This window comes from Cantharellus anzutake (assembly GCF_015039405.1).
Source record: "Cantharellus anzutake strain C23 chromosome Unknown EI90scaffold_31, whole genome shotgun sequence".
Classification (NCBI taxonomy): domain Eukaryota; kingdom Fungi; phylum Basidiomycota; class Agaricomycetes; order Cantharellales; family Hydnaceae; genus Cantharellus; species Cantharellus anzutake.
Window position 1 is genome coordinate 510496 of NW_024066981.1, and position 14474 is coordinate 524969.

General features: G+C 49.5%; 4 protein-coding genes across 4 annotated transcripts; 1 reads left to right on the top strand and 3 right to left on the bottom strand.

Moving 5' to 3' along the window:
- Positions 1 to 1139: 1139 nt before the first annotated feature.
- On the bottom strand, positions 1140 to 8790 carry EI90DRAFT_2923887 (acetyl CoA carboxylase; the record flags this gene model as incomplete). Its single annotated transcript, XM_039054827.1, has 19 exons — positions 1140 to 1566; positions 1616 to 1805; positions 1856 to 1882; positions 1940 to 2030; positions 2080 to 2145; positions 2195 to 2224; positions 2283 to 2482; positions 2531 to 2585; positions 2640 to 4836; positions 4887 to 5064; positions 5117 to 5220; positions 5275 to 5424; positions 5475 to 6325; positions 6378 to 7477; positions 7534 to 7779; positions 7841 to 8485; positions 8538 to 8556; positions 8619 to 8701; positions 8754 to 8790. The coding sequence occupies 19 exons, from the start codon at positions 8788 to 8790 to the stop codon at positions 1140 to 1142; spliced, it is 6696 nt and encodes a 2231-aa protein (XP_038914916.1).
- Positions 8791 to 8952: 162 nt separating this feature from the next.
- EI90DRAFT_3290198 (uncharacterized protein) lies at positions 8953 to 11755 on the bottom strand (the record flags this gene model as incomplete). The annotated part of the gene is made up of 10 exons (XM_039067208.1): positions 11694 to 11755; positions 11270 to 11638; positions 10948 to 11079; positions 10717 to 10922; positions 10539 to 10668; positions 10224 to 10488; positions 10032 to 10174; positions 9699 to 9916; positions 9230 to 9512; positions 8953 to 9137 (listed from the first exon to the last, which is right to left on the bottom strand). The coding sequence occupies exons 2-10, from the start codon at positions 11406 to 11408 to the stop codon at positions 8953 to 8955; spliced, it is 1701 nt and encodes a 566-aa protein (XP_038914917.1). The 5' UTR covers positions 11409 to 11638; positions 11694 to 11755.
- EI90DRAFT_1404798 (uncharacterized protein) lies at positions 11142 to 12072 on the bottom strand. Its single transcript, XM_039051771.1, has 4 exons — positions 11912 to 12072; positions 11694 to 11850; positions 11557 to 11638; positions 11142 to 11506 (listed from the first exon to the last, which is right to left on the bottom strand). The coding sequence occupies exons 1-4, from the start codon at positions 12035 to 12037 to the stop codon at positions 11386 to 11388; spliced, it is 486 nt and encodes a 161-aa protein (XP_038914918.1). The 5' UTR covers positions 12038 to 12072; the 3' UTR covers positions 11142 to 11385.
- An 879-nt stretch (positions 12073 to 12951) lies between these two features.
- EI90DRAFT_3125261 (uncharacterized protein) lies at positions 12952 to 14437 on the top strand (the record flags this gene model as incomplete). The annotated part of the gene is made up of 6 exons (XM_039063810.1): positions 12952 to 12959; positions 13007 to 13135; positions 13206 to 13336; positions 13391 to 13672; positions 13730 to 14103; positions 14156 to 14437. 6 exons carry the CDS (start codon positions 12952 to 12954, stop codon positions 14435 to 14437), a joined length of 1206 nt encoding a protein of 401 aa, XP_038914919.1.
- Positions 14438 to 14474: the final 37 nt, after the last annotated feature.

Below are 14474 nucleotides of genomic sequence, written 5' to 3' on the forward strand. Positions count from 1 at the left end.
GGGAATTTGCAAGAGCGTCTGCCAAAGCGATTCAGAGCCTATTACATGAGGCTGGATCCGAGTCCTGGTTATTCACCTGCAACGGCAGAATGCCTTAATCTTTTTTCTTCGGGGACTTTTCGCTCCCGTCCGTTTCCCATCCAGAGCTAAACGTACAAGTACGCGTGCCCGTTCTTCAACCCGACGGGGGGCACAACCGGTCCAAAATAACGTATAACACCCATTGATCCTTTCCCCCCCCATTATACGTCTCTCTTATTGCTCCCTCGATCCCTTCACTTCCAACTCCGGCGCCATCGTTTACAAATCGACACCAACACATCTCATTCGATCACGGTCGTCGGACACGCGAAATAGTTATGCCGGCTTGGATCATCGATCTTCCTTCTCTGCCAAACGATAAGCGTCTCTCAGTTCCACCATGAACTCCAACTCCAACACCTCAATGCTCTTTCCACATCCCCCCCCTCATTTCACCTCTCACTGTTCGCTTCGCTCGTCGTTGTACCAGGTACGTCTTGGGAACAGTTACTTCTGCTCTTCTCGCCTGATGGAGGATCCAAACTCCCTAATGGTAATGCTTTTAGTTTCACACCTTCAGTTGGCATTTTGGTGCTGGCGATTCGGATGAGATTATCATTTCATTGCCGAGCTCAAGTAACGGGTTGAGTTTCCCAACACCCTTTGGGTTTCGCCTTTATACTCGCAAAACCTTTAACATACACCAGATAACTAACCCCCGTCCATAAGAGCTGCTTACAATGCCATGGTCTAGGCTAAGGAATGATCAAGAGCGGAGCTTTTGCAGGGGATTGTTGCACAGTTGAGCAGTATATATGCGATGTCAATCGCGCTGCTTGGTGTTATGTTATACATGCACAAATCCACTTTGCATGGGAATGAGGAATATGTTGCGATTTAATGGAGTGCAGATGTTTGTGACGCGACATCGAGACGAGTACACGATATCATCAATAAAAGGAGGGCAACGGAAATAAGGGTACAATGGAAGTACTGTTGTCTAACATTATGTGATGCAGTAATCGGTGTAAGCGTGAAGCATGATGGCGTCTATGAGTATGAAGGGGGACCTAAAGTGCATCGCTGTTTATGTAGTACTATCTAGATAGTCGGGAGTTTCACGAACCTGTGTCCAAGCCCGATCTGCTTAGGACAGCTTGCAGCAAAATCTTTTCTTCGTCGTTGAGAGAATCAACGACATTTATCAATCCGGTTACGGTCGCCTTTCGGTTATCGGAGGTAAGAAGGTCTCTGATTTGCTGAGCAATAGCGGCGCTGCGCAACTCCACAAGCGTAGGCTCGATCCTGATTGTTTCGAGGGCGTCGGCTACGGCACGATGATCCTTAGTGTTGAGGGTAGGAGGGAGGAGGGTAAAGAGAATCTTGTCAGCTTCATCTCGGGTGGTCGCAGGTGAAGCGCCAATGATTTGGTTGATAAAGTTTAGACGAAGCAACTTGGCTCGCAGTGCCCAATAGAAGTACCGGCGGGCATTCGTCCAAACTGTTGGTTTCGCGCACCCCTTGGCCTCCATGCGTCCCGCACGACTAGGAACTGTGTCAAGCGGAAGCCATCTCGAAAGGTTGCTGAACTTACTCGTGAAGGTCAGCGTACAGGAGGGCGAGCTGCTGGAATGTTGGCTGCAGGTGCTTCTCGCGTGCCGCAAGCTTCTCGGCAGCCTGAGCGCGTTCCTGCTCTGATAGAGCAGCATCCTTGCTTGCCTTCTTGAATGCGGAGTAGTCTGGGTCAAGGCGGTCCATTAGAGCAAGAATCTTGTCACGACGGACTTCATAGTTGTCAGCATCGATGATCAACCCTATAAGCCGATGTGCTTACTCTTAATTTCGACAACTCCCTCAGGTTCTGGTACCAAAATGTCAAGAAAATGATAACAAGCCCACTCAATCGCTGAGTACGCACCGAGAACGCCAGCACGAGATTCAACATCCGCGTACATTTCCATGTGGTCGGGGTTAATTGATGGATCTAGGACAACCCACGCTCCTCCTCGCTGCGCGGAATGAGTCACAGTGAACGGAATAATCGGATAGAGAACTCACCAATTCTCCATTCGGCATGATGTAAACGTAAACAGGTTGTCTGTAGCTTGAAAGCCCATCGACAATCTATTTCAAGTGTAAGCTACTATCAATGTAAATGTGGAATTTCTCCTACCTTCGACCCTTGCTTCAAAACTTCATCATACTTCGGAAGCAGGTGGGTAAGGTGGCAACATTGAACGAATGCAGTAGTGAGGGCGTACCATATCTTGCTGGCCTCCGGAGAATCCACGCCAGTTGGCAAAGATAATCAGGGGAAGACCTTCTCGTTGGAAGTCGAAGATAGCTTGAGCGGTTTTATACGCCGAGTTAGGGTACCATACTTGACCTGCCTCCATGATGCGCTGCTCGAAGGATGCAGGGTTGGCAGGGTCAGCGGGAATAACCTTCTCAATGGTGCGGGCTACAAAGACGAGATTAGGTCAGGCTTGACTGTGTGACGAATACTCACTTTCCACAGCGATGGCACCAACAGGAATGCCGCCTAACCGTGCTCGTCCGACAACCTATGATCATAGAATGAAACTGAAGTTGTTACGGGAATGGTGGGTTCCACATACCACAGTCTGGGCCCACCCACCAAGAGTCTCCTGGAAGGAGTTCGCGTCGAAAAACCCGGAGAGGAATTGACCTGTCGTTTCATCTTGTTTACCAGCGAGGAACCATCGAGGGTCGTAAGGAGCCTTAGGAGGATAGTACGAAATATCACGGTCCCAACCGTCGATGGGCGAGGTAATTGGGAGACGGCCGCCTTTGACATCAGGGACGTAGCCTAGCCACATCAGTATCTTTGTCGTTCCATCAAGATCACTTGATGCAACCAAATGAGAAACCCCATTCTTATACATAATCTGGGTTCCGCCCAACTGGAGGTTAGACGTGTAGACTTCGCGGCCGAGAACTTTGTTGAGGGCCGGAGCACCTGTGAGGATGATAGGCTGCCCTTCAACCTGAATGGATCGGTGACCAAGACGGACGAGGTACGCGCCAATGCCGACGGAACGTGCGGTAACAAGAGTAATGGTGAAGATGTCATCGTAAGCACGGGACGTCTCCCCGGCAATTAAGCCTGAGCCACGCAATGATTCGACACCAAGGCCGTCTTGTTTGCCAATGATATCGGTAATTTTGTGGCGAATCTCTCCCTCCTCTTCGATTTCTGTGCTACGAACACTGCCAGAGTACTTCTCGTTCAATTTCTCATTGGCTTCGGGTGTAAGGTAGATGTACTTGATGCCTTTTTCAGGATGACCTGGGACATTCCAGGCAACGGAAAAGAGACCTAGAGTCTCTTCGGCAATGCCAATCCGGGCCCCTGAGTTTGCGGACAAGTAGACGCGAGGAAGCCCATGAGCGCGGGCATAAAGAGTTGCTTTGTGGAAGAACGCATCCTCTGCAGGTCCAAAGGAGCCAATCCTGTGCGTAATATCATTTGCGATTACCACCACCCGTCGCCCGCGAGGATATTCCGGTGTGAGGAGGGTAAATACCCATGCTACCATGCCAATAGTATTATTACCGGCAGGCCGATCAACTTCCTGAAGCTCGTCATTCTCATCAGGGACAAGTTCCCGCGACTCCAGGACGCCCTTAGGCACAATAACCGACGGGTCTCGCTGCTTAAGATCAGACCATATGTTGTAGAGTGATTTCTGGAATAAGTCGGGGAAATCGTATACGTAGGTGGTGCCAACAAGGTGTGCCTGATAGCGTTTCGGCTGCAGAGACTCCTTCGTGGGGAAAGGTTGATGTACAGGTTGAAGATGCATGGGTCCTTTATCCCCGATCGACTTAAGAATCGTCTGGCCACGCTCCGTCGTGATCTCCTGGTATCCGTGGTACTTGATAATGAAACCTGAGACGTTCTCGATAACAGCTCGGATGGGAGTGGCGATCCCGTCAGAGTCTTCAAGCACAATGCGAATTTCGGCACCGTTGACATGTAGACGCCAGAGGCGCTTGCCGTGTCGGTCGATAAATCCAGCAATAGCCTGGAGTACTTCTTCATAAGAAACCTGGAGATTGTACACGAAGTTGAGGGCGATGTGGTTGCAGTCGGTGTTACGGTGTTGGGCGGTGACGATCTCGAGAGCATCGAGAATCGACCCAACCAAGCGATCTGTTTCAGAAACGAGGTATTCGGCGGTACTCATTGTCCCGCGAAGGCGTCCTGGACGAACTAGTGCGCGAACAAAGAACCGACTGTCGAACTGATTCTCTCGTGCTACAGCGTGGTAGATATGGATTTGTCGATTCTCGACGAAACACGGAGTAAGTTTGTAATTTGAGAGACGACCAAGCTCCAATTGATAGGCTAAGGCAGGTTCGATATTTCGGATAGATTCCTCTTCGCCCCATCCCGACTCCATCTTACGAACAGTGTAGTACCATGGGTACTGCCCACGGCGACAGAGCATGAAAGTGACACGGCGAACACCACGGGCGTCGAGCTGCTTCTCGTGCGCCCGGACAAGCCGCAGGACAGTTTCCCTCCACTGACTATTATCTTGATCATCTTCTGGCTCAAAGATACGAAGAGGTATGTAGACAACGTTGGGCGCTTGAGCATCACTGCCGTGGCGTTGCCTGAACTCGTCAATGGAAAACGGGGGAAGGAGGTGGATAATGTTGAAGAAGCCATCCCTGAGTGCCTTGGCATTAGGGAACGCTGAAATAACTCCGGTTCGAATAGGTTCAATGGAACTCTTGGGGATCATGTAGGTGAGATCACTGACGGAACCCGCTCGTTGCTTCTCCCTACGTATGACGTGAGTACTTAAATCTGAATGTCAATGCTCCTTACGCACGCAAAAGGACTAGTCTTTGGAGTGATGGCTGGCGTAACCGGAGGAGAATTACTTTGGCCAAGTTTGAATCGCCAAGTAATCGCGCTTGGTGCCTCATCTTCACCATCTCCTTCCTCGTAGTCCAAAGAAAGAAGCGTGTATGCTCGATACGCTCGCCTCACATAGACTTCATACGCGGCTAAAGGCAGAGTGAGCCAAACTCAATCAGATCAAAGGGCAACAACACTCACCCAGCTCAACGGAAGGGTCAGGGTGCTTGAAAAAAGTAGGAAGAACATCGTAGACGATCCAGCGAGAGTCACTGAGCTCCTTCAGGACTTCAGCGGATGGTTGTCTGTATGACTGCATTTAGACCACTGCGGCATTTGCAGAAAGTAATCACACCGACCTGATGCCACTGGCGCTCGGCTCACCATAAACAGTTCCTGAAACAGACGCCTTAAGGACTTGCTCCATCTGTGTAGTACGTTCTTCGTATGAAGGAAGTTGTGCAGCGATAAGGACCTCGCGAGCTTTCAACGAGACGGCGGTTGTTGATCTGAGATAGTCGAGTCAGTAAATCGCTGCACTCACTAAAACTTTACGCACCTGCTGTCTAGCGACGCAAGATCCCGAATAATTTCGACGAGGCGGGGTTCAAGGGTAGTGGCTGAGGACCCGCCGGACTTGACGATCTCGAGCAGCGGCAGAATGAGCTTGTTCTTGCTTTGAGCCTTCATATGACTCAAAACCAACGCCGCAACACGCCCAAGATCGTTTTTGTGCTCTTCACGTAGCCTCAAAACGCGTTCTTCGATGCTTCCACCCTCGCCGAAAAGAATCTCCGTATCCCGATAGCGGGCTAAGAGATCGGCAATAGTGGCCCATTTGGCCACCTTTGTGCCGTTCTTATATTTATCCACGACCTCGATCAAGCTTCCAAGCTGCGTACGGAAAGTTGTACGATCTTGAGGTTTGACATTTTCAGTTAGGAACGAGTCGATGAATTTGCGAATGCGGAGGGCAGGGAAATCGGCCGACTTGGCTTGGGTAGTCTCGATCACACCCCTGATGTTTTCTTCAAGTTTCGCGGGAATGCGTCCCGAAAGCGTGGCAAGGATAGAAAACGCTTGTGAGAATGGTAAGGTAGGATCGTCCAGAGTGGACGTCAACTCCTTGAGTGTGGATGACATGACGGCAGAATTGTCAAATCCATCTAGGATATTGCTGAGGATTTCAATGTCGCGATCGTACCGTTGGTGAATTTTAGAGCCAGTGACGCTAGGGGTTCCTGTCGCTGGAAGTTGCCCCTCATAAGGCTTAGCATGTTTGACGCGACCGGGGTCATCCAACGTAAGGATTCCGAGGATGTCGCCTGGGGCTAGCGATGCACCTGGCTGCTTGACGAACTGAGCGATACCGTCTTCCGTCGCAATCAGGGGCATATACATTTTCATCACCTTGAAATATTTTAGGATTTGAGACAAAATGTTCGACATCAACCGAACTTACCTCGATGTCCGCATATGGCTCGCCTGCATTGATGTGATCCCCGCTGTCAATCAAGAAACGAACTAGCTTCCCTGGACTGGGACTCCGAAGTTGGGTTGGATCATTTTCCTGCTCGATGAGACACGTTTTCGAGTCGACTAAAAGTCGAGTGGCGCCGACCTCCTCCCTCCAGTAAACGGAGTGACTCTTTCCATCGAGAAGAACGAGGAGACCATCACCGGCAATGGGACGAGCGCCGACTTCCGTCCTGCCACCGTTGAGGTAGAGTGTCCAAGATGTAAGGGAGGAGCGGTTAGCTGTGAAAGAATAACGTTGTCCTTCGTAGATAAATTCGACCATAGCGACAGTTTTGATGGTGTCGCGGGGCGGTACCTGACCTTTCTCCAAGATGCGTTTGTATTCGTCCCAGCTCGCCTCCGAAGCGACATGTGCCTTGGTCACAGCACCGCAGATGACTGCGAGGGTCGATTCTGGACGTTCGGCCGTGACTTTGTCCTGAATGAGGGTATCTAGCCATCCGGTCGTTATCGTGTTGTCCTCGAAGGCTTGAGTTTCCAGGAGTTTGATCTGGTACTCGACAGTATGTCTGAAATCTCCACGAATATTCAAGTCCTTCAACGCCACTACCATGTTCTTACGAGCCTCATTTCGGTCAGCGCCATAGGCAAAGACATGACCAAACTGAGAGTCAGCGAACTCATGTAGACCTCCAGCAGCTCCGACTGAGAAATAGCCCCAGACGTTGGTATTCGAGCGGAAATTCAGTTCCTGAAGTCCTCCACTGGACGGCTTGAAGCCGGCGTCAGGATTTTCGGCTGTGATGCGAACGGCAACGACGTGTCCCTTTGGTTGTGGCTTTCGCTGCAGCTGATACGACTCGGGCTTGGAGAACTCGAAGTCGATCTCAGACGATCCCTGGTGAGCGACACCGTAGAGGTGACGGATATCTTTGATGCGGTGAAGGGGTAGACCCATAGCAATCTGTAACTGGGCAGCGGGAAGGTTGACACCACTGACCATCTCAGTGGTGGGATGTTCGACCTGAAGTCGCGGATTTAGCTCAAGGAAGTAAAACAAGTCCTCCGCCGGACTGTAGAGATCTGAGAACCGACCCGTTACTACACGATACAAAAGAGATCTCATGCTGTGAACTTACATTCAACCGTCCCAGCACTAACATAGCCTACGAGCTTGGCAAGACGGACGGCCGCCTTCTCCATCTCCTCAAATCGGTGCGGTTTTGCAATTGTCACAGGTGCTTCTTCAATAATTTTCTGATGGCGACGTTGAACGGAGCAATCACGCCCAAAGATCGAGATGCCATTGCCATATTGATCAGCCAATAGCTGCACCTCGAGATGCCGAGCGGTGCCGGCGAGCTTCATAATGAAAACAGGGGAACCTGCATGAATAATTTCGTCAGATTTACCGGCGCTCAAATTCAATCCATCCCTTCAACGTACCTGGGACTTCACCGCATACTGCGGAATATGCGATCTGGAATCCTTGCGCACTTTCAACCTTACGGATCCCCTTCCCTCCTCCACCTTCCGACGCCTTAATCATAACAGGAAAACCAATCTTGTTGGCACGGTCGAGTCCTTCCTCCCACGAAGTGACACAGGCCCTTGCGTATGCCTCGTCAGGCACCGTGACGTATCCTTGAGAAGACATGACAGTATCGGCAATTCCTGTGCCAGACCACGCCATCGTGGGCACTTTGGCATGCTGAGCAACGATGGTAGAGGAAATTTTGTCGCCTAATGATCTCATAGCAGACCCAGGAGGCCCAATAAAAACAATCTTATGTTTCGATGCAGCCAAGGATTCGGGAAGACGAGGATTCTCGGAGGCATGACCCCAACCAGCCCATACTGCATGCACTCCGGCGCGTTCAGCAACATCAACAATTAAGTCGACATTAGCATAGTTATTGTTATTGGTCCCACCGGGGACCTCGATGTAGCGATCCGCCATGCGAATATAATCTGCATTAACTTTAAGGTCTTCAGGAGTCGCCATGACCGTAAACTCGATGGCGCGTTCAGAGCCGAAGGTTTCGTAGCTCCATTGGCGAACAGATCTAATTTCCTTAACTGCTGCGATACCTGCAATCAAAGGATGAATGAGCCATTAATTGACTAAAACGCACAGACTGACCATTGTTTGCAATAAGGACCTGCGGGATGAAGCCAATCAACGCATCACTCAGTGAATCGACGGAATCAAGATTCATGTTACCTTCGAAATTACAGTGTGACCTCCGTGAGATGCGACAAAATCTTTCACCTGGCCCGGCGGGGCTCTATCAACGGAATTACCACCTGTAGCAAAATATTTATCAGGGAGTGGAGGAAGTGGCATAATGAAGCCCACCAATGAAATGTGCAACTTTTGCGTGCTCCTCGGACATGACGGTCACTTTTGAGGAGAGCAACAAGTTCAACGACTTGGGGAGAGAAAAGAGTTGGTAGCCACGAGCAGGCTCCGCAACTTATAGCCCTTCACGAAATCGTTGGGGATGCACGTGATGTGAATCAAAAACCGAATTTTAATAGAATGAATTCAGTTGATGTCACAACAATTTTGCAAACGAGCTCCCACAGAATAAACATCCCAACGCCGCTTTCACGACATCACCAGCTATCCAAGACAGCCCGATCACCCCATCCGTGTCAGGGCTTGGCGATATTACTTTTTGGAGGCACCCAACACACGTCTGTGGCATCTCAAGCAGTTCCAATGTTACGGAACACCGTTCTACTCATTCAATCGTGTTCCGGAAGGTCGAAGTCAAAGCATCGAGATTATGAGAATGTTCAGCACGTGATCTTCAAATGAATTAGACTTACCCCAAACATGTCCGGTTGCGCAAACAGCCGAAGAATAGTCTGTGAATTTAACCCCAGCCTGACAAACACGGCAAGTCTCACGGAGATCGAATTCGAACAAAGCCACCGATTCGTTGTCTACAGCGAGTCCGAATTTCTCTGTCGCGCGCTGGGCTAATTGGACACATGCCGCGTCTCCACTCCTTAACCCCACCAATGTGACGCGCTTAAGAAATGCACCATCCTTATCTGGGAACGGGGCGTCATTGGCCTGGCTCAAATTTGTGTGGAAAATTGACCTCACCTTGTATATGAGGTATAAAAGCGAGTATTTGGAGGAGAACTATGGCTGTATTTTGTGTTCGAAGGATGGAATGAAGCTGAGATTCCACATCAGAAAAGCGTTTCGCTGTTTCCTTATCCAGGCTTGCCAATGAAATCTTTCACCGTGCCTTAGAATCAAGTCGTCGAGATTAGGTCATTAACTCACGGAACAATATCGGGATATGAAAAACTTGAGCCGATTACGGAGTACGGCAGCGGAGTCGTATAGGGACTTCCGCGTCGCATCAAGAAATCGGCTTCTGGTGACATCGACCAAGTCATCCGGTGAATGAGAAATGTCTCTCTGTTCATCCAGGGGATTCACTAGCGAAACTCCAGGAGATAACAAAGCCAGAAGTGGTGCAACAATTGACGACACGAGAGCTGGTGATCGTAGATGGAGGAGTACTCCAGATAGTTGATGATTCGGCAGAGCGTCGTAAGCTGGGAAAATAACTGGTGTGAGACAAAGGACACCCTGATGAAGAAGCATCCTTACGAGTTGGCGGGTGATCCAAGCAGCGACTTATCTCGGCAATGACAAGTTCACCAAGATTTTCGTCGCACCAGAGCTGTTGACAAACGATCATACTTCGCAACAGCGCATCGGGAGTGTAAGCGTATAAGTCAGGCCGTTTCGCCCTAGGATAGTTCAAAAAGCAGGAACAAGAAAGGCGCATGTTTGACGTACTCATGCACCCATACCACTGAACCAAATGACCCAAGAGGAGCAACGCCAAAAAGTTGCATGACCTCCTTTCGGTGGGGTTTTTCTTCCCCGCCTCGTTCAGCTTCAACGAACACTTCCCGAGCAATTCGGGTCAATGAAAATGTTTCGATTTCTCCATCATATAGACCTGATACCGTTGGATTCTCAGATACGTTGCGGATTGTCTGGAATGATCCATCCTGCAAAATGATCAATAGCATATCGTGATGTTCGTAGTAGTGTAGTCCTGAGCGAATCACGTTAAACGGACTACCAATAATCCTAAAAATGGCTTACCAGAAACGGGAGATGCATTTGAAGCCCCAGGAATAGAAGCAACCAAGGATAGTGGCATTGAGACAGCAATAAGCCCGCCGTCGCTATGACGTGCAAAATGCACCGTTCCAGGTCTCGTGTAAACCAGCATCTATAAGAACGTTCGGGAGAAGGCCCCACAAGCGGCACTGATAAGTACCTGAGCACTACCGATGATTCTTGTCCACTTGAGCGAAGTGACTGTCCGTGTGTCATTGTCCATGACATAGGTCCACGAACCACTGTCAATATTCATCGACACTATCCCATTCTCCATGCTGCACACAAAGGCGACACAAAGGGGGATATGACGAGAAGTGAGAATCGCCAAGGTTCCTTCACTGGACAATGTGTTCAGCCATGTACCTGCATCATAACCCGTCGAGCGTACCACGTCCTTCTTCGCTGTAGGACCAGTCTGACCATGCCAACTTTAATATCCACTCTTCGGAGAACTGATGGAAGCCAAAAAAGTGCAATCCTTTGGTGTCCTGCCTATGAAAGTCATCAGTGAATGAGAACCCTAAGGCCGGTAAGTAGAGGCAGAATGTTCCCAACCTTAAAAATATGACATGCCCAAGGCGATTTCCAAGGGAAAGGACGGAGATGTGCTTCAAATGATCCCCCAAACCAACTCTCAAGTGTGACGACCAGGCCACACCTCACAGTGCAATATGGAATTGTGTATTTTCGTGTAAAAGACTTCGACTCACAATTGATTTGGCAGAACAAAACCCGCTTTTGTTCGACGTCAGGCGTATCATCAGGAAAGACCGAACATGCCAAATCCCTGAGCAGCTCCGTTAAGTCCTGAATCTTGGATGAAATTTCAATAGGCATCCAGCGTGCCATAGATCAGCCATGCCTTGCTCCATTCTCCGTGCAAATAATTGTTATTTGGCGTCCATATCCCAAGTTCATGATTGCTACTCAATGTTGCTAGCGCGCATCTATATGGCCCTTGAACATGTAATATGCTGAATTTAAAGGTTTAAGATACCCATGAGTTGAGATATTCGGTGGCGACCAGGCGGCGTCCCGCCATGTGAAGCTCGTAGTGCCAATGGAGTTTGTAGAGGGATCTAAAAAGCAACGATTGTAACGTAGAGCAGAGTTGGATGCAGAGACCTGGCGCACGCATAGAAAAGCTCGCCCAGCGATGCGTTTCCGACATGTCAAGTTCTATCACAGTTCGGAACCACCTAAGATGGGGCTCCGTGTCTCGAATCAGTATTCCTGGGGGCTGGCCAATGAACGATGAGTCAATGTCAAAATTGACTCCCAGGGCCGGCGTCTTACTCATTACGGTCAGCTCAAGGATGACTTACGATCGTTAAATCATCGTCCTTACGAACCAGAATATATATCACACTGCGCATCATAATCAAAAGCTGTCCCGCGCAGGACCACTGTAGCAGTTGGGGAGATGCATGGGAAGCGGCAGTCCCAACGCTCACCGTTGTGAACGTTGGAGGAGGCATACGTTCAAGTCGGGATGAGGCGTGGGAAACTTTCCTCGATCGGTGAGTGTTTCTGAGTCTGTCGCCATCCATCGTTCGTGCTTTATTAGAGGGTGTTCATGCCACACCATTTCCGTCCCGTCTACTGGTTGCGGTGGTTAAGGGTGTTGGCACTCTGCCATGCCAGAGGCATCTTTCCATCCTTCAAGTGGAAGTACTCGAGTGTGAACCGTCAAATGACAAGGTCGCAAGTACTAATTGCGAATGAATTCTATCGAAAGTGATCTGGATGATGATCCCGAAAACTCGTTTATGCCACCTTTTCAGACTCTATCATGTTATGCCATACAGTCGTTTGTCATCTTTCAGGTCTATGTACATTTATTCTGGTTTTCGAATCCTGGCAATCGAACGTGCACCGCCTGTCAAAGATCTGGTGCACTAGCACAGTGAGTAACATGAGATAACATGCACACTTGCCATTGGTTGGAGATCAGTGTAAGGCGCATCGACGGTAGCGATGGACTCAGTGTGGCCTCGCAAGCAACAATCTATATATTCAAAAAAGAAAGCTACCTCACCAGTCGTAATCCCGACTCTAAAACGTTGCACTATAGGAAAATAACTTTCAAGGGTCGGATTTGTGGCAAGGACTTGATGGGCGCCGGGCACGGAGATCAATGCTGAGTTAAAATCTTTCCACTATGATATTTCTTCCCCACTGGGTACTTGAGAGATTTTATATATGCTCTCCAGCCTAACTAACCTCCCATGCTGACCTTGCGGCATACATGACACACGCAAAACTCGACAGGTTTGAGGCACCGAAGCTCCGACGGCAAGCACCGATCGTTTCCTTGGAATAGCTCATTCTGAGCGAGAGAGTGAACGTCGATCCTTCGAAACACGCCATCGAACGCGTCAAAAACTCCAGAATGTCCGAGTAAGTCTTTTCACTTACCAAATAACTAATGCTCACGCGTTGTGGAGAATATACCCTACTGTCCAGGACAATGAACCCATCGCTATTGAGTCTGCTACCGAACTGGCTAAGCGAGCCTATGCGCTTGGAAAGCTGGAGGCAGCAGTATCATACTATGCCATGGCCCTTGAGCTGATGTGCGCGAGACTGCCTCTCAAATCTTGTGGCTCCTGAGATTGTCTCATTGTTTTCTGGCCCTTTGAACAGGACTGAGAAGCACGGCGAGAACTCTCCTGAATCTGCCGATCTTCTCTTTGCATACGGAAAAACGCTGCTAGAAAATGCTGTTTCCCAGTCCGCCGTTCTCGCTCAAGAGAAGGAGGCTAATGGAGAGGATGGTTAGCGAAAATGCACGTAGTGGCTTCTATTTCGTGAATTTACTCCTATTTCAGAGGAAGGCGAGGTGGTAAAGGAGAAGGCATCACGATTCCATTTCGGCGGCGACGAGGAAGAAGACGGGGAGAAGGTTCTGGATTTAAGAAATGATTTATCCGAAGACGAGTCGGAGGGGGAACAAGAGGAAGATAAGAACGATTCCCCAGAGGACGATTTCAATGCTGCATGGGAGGTCCTAGATCTGGCTCGTGCTTTCTACCAGAAGAAGGACGATGAAGAGTCCAGACTCAAGCTTGCAGACTGCTATGTTGCGTTGGGGGATGTTTCGCTTGAGACAGGTCAGTGAGGGTTCGTAGACCAGGAATTGACTGATCATTCATTTTTAATCCTTACAGAGAAATTCGAACAAGCCATCTCTGATTACACTTCTGCCTTGAACCTCAAGACCGAGCTACTGCCCTTACACCATCGTCAGATAGCTGAAGCGCATTGGAAGCTCAGCATGGTCCTTGATCTTACCTCTGGGCGACTAGGTGATGCCGTCGAGCACGTCGAAAAAGCGATAGCCAGTGTAGTTTCCCGTCTTCGAGTTCTCCGGGATGGCGTGCAAGGGGAACTACCTGAACCAGCTCGCGCCGACCCGAAGGGGAAGGGGAAGGCCACCGTTGTCGGCATTCAAATTGGGGATCCTATTGCCTCGCTGACTAAGGAGCAGATGGAGAAAGAAATCAGCGAGTTTGAGGAGTTGAAAGGAGAGCTTCAGCTCAAGGTTTGTGCTCAATGAACTCAATTTCTGGGTTTATTGACGAGAAGGCTCCTAGCTTGATGACCTCAGGATGGCTCCAGAGAAAGCCGAAGAGATGAGCGCCCCTGCATTAGCTGCTGCACAACTAACTAAAGAACTTGGTGGACCATCGGGTACATCATTAACTAATGCGCAGATCAACGACCTGACAGGTATGGTGAAAAAGAAGAAAAAGGTGCCAGATGTAGCCCCAGGACCAGACGACTCCTCTTCTTCGGGAAAACGCAAAGCAGAGGAAACTCCGGCTTCGGGGAATCTTCCAGATAAGAAACATAAACTTAATGACGGTAGAACATAATGGCGCAGTCCATCTTGGGACTTTATTTTTGTTATCC

Excerpts from the sequence above, each read along its gene's own strand:
- EI90DRAFT_1404798 (XM_039051771.1), bottom strand. The coding sequence starts at position 12,037 with ATGCCTCCTCCAACGTTCACAACGGTGAGCGTTGGGACTGCCGCTTCC. Across the intron at positions 11,851-11,911 it reads GCAGTGTGATATATATTCTG|ACGCCGGCCCTGGGAGTCAA; the intron begins GTTCGTAAGGAC and ends GTAATGAGTAAG. Across the intron at positions 11,639-11,693 it reads CTGGGCGAGCTTTTCTATGC|ATCCCTCTACAAACTCCATT; the intron begins GTGCGCCAGGTC and ends GTTGCTTTTTAG.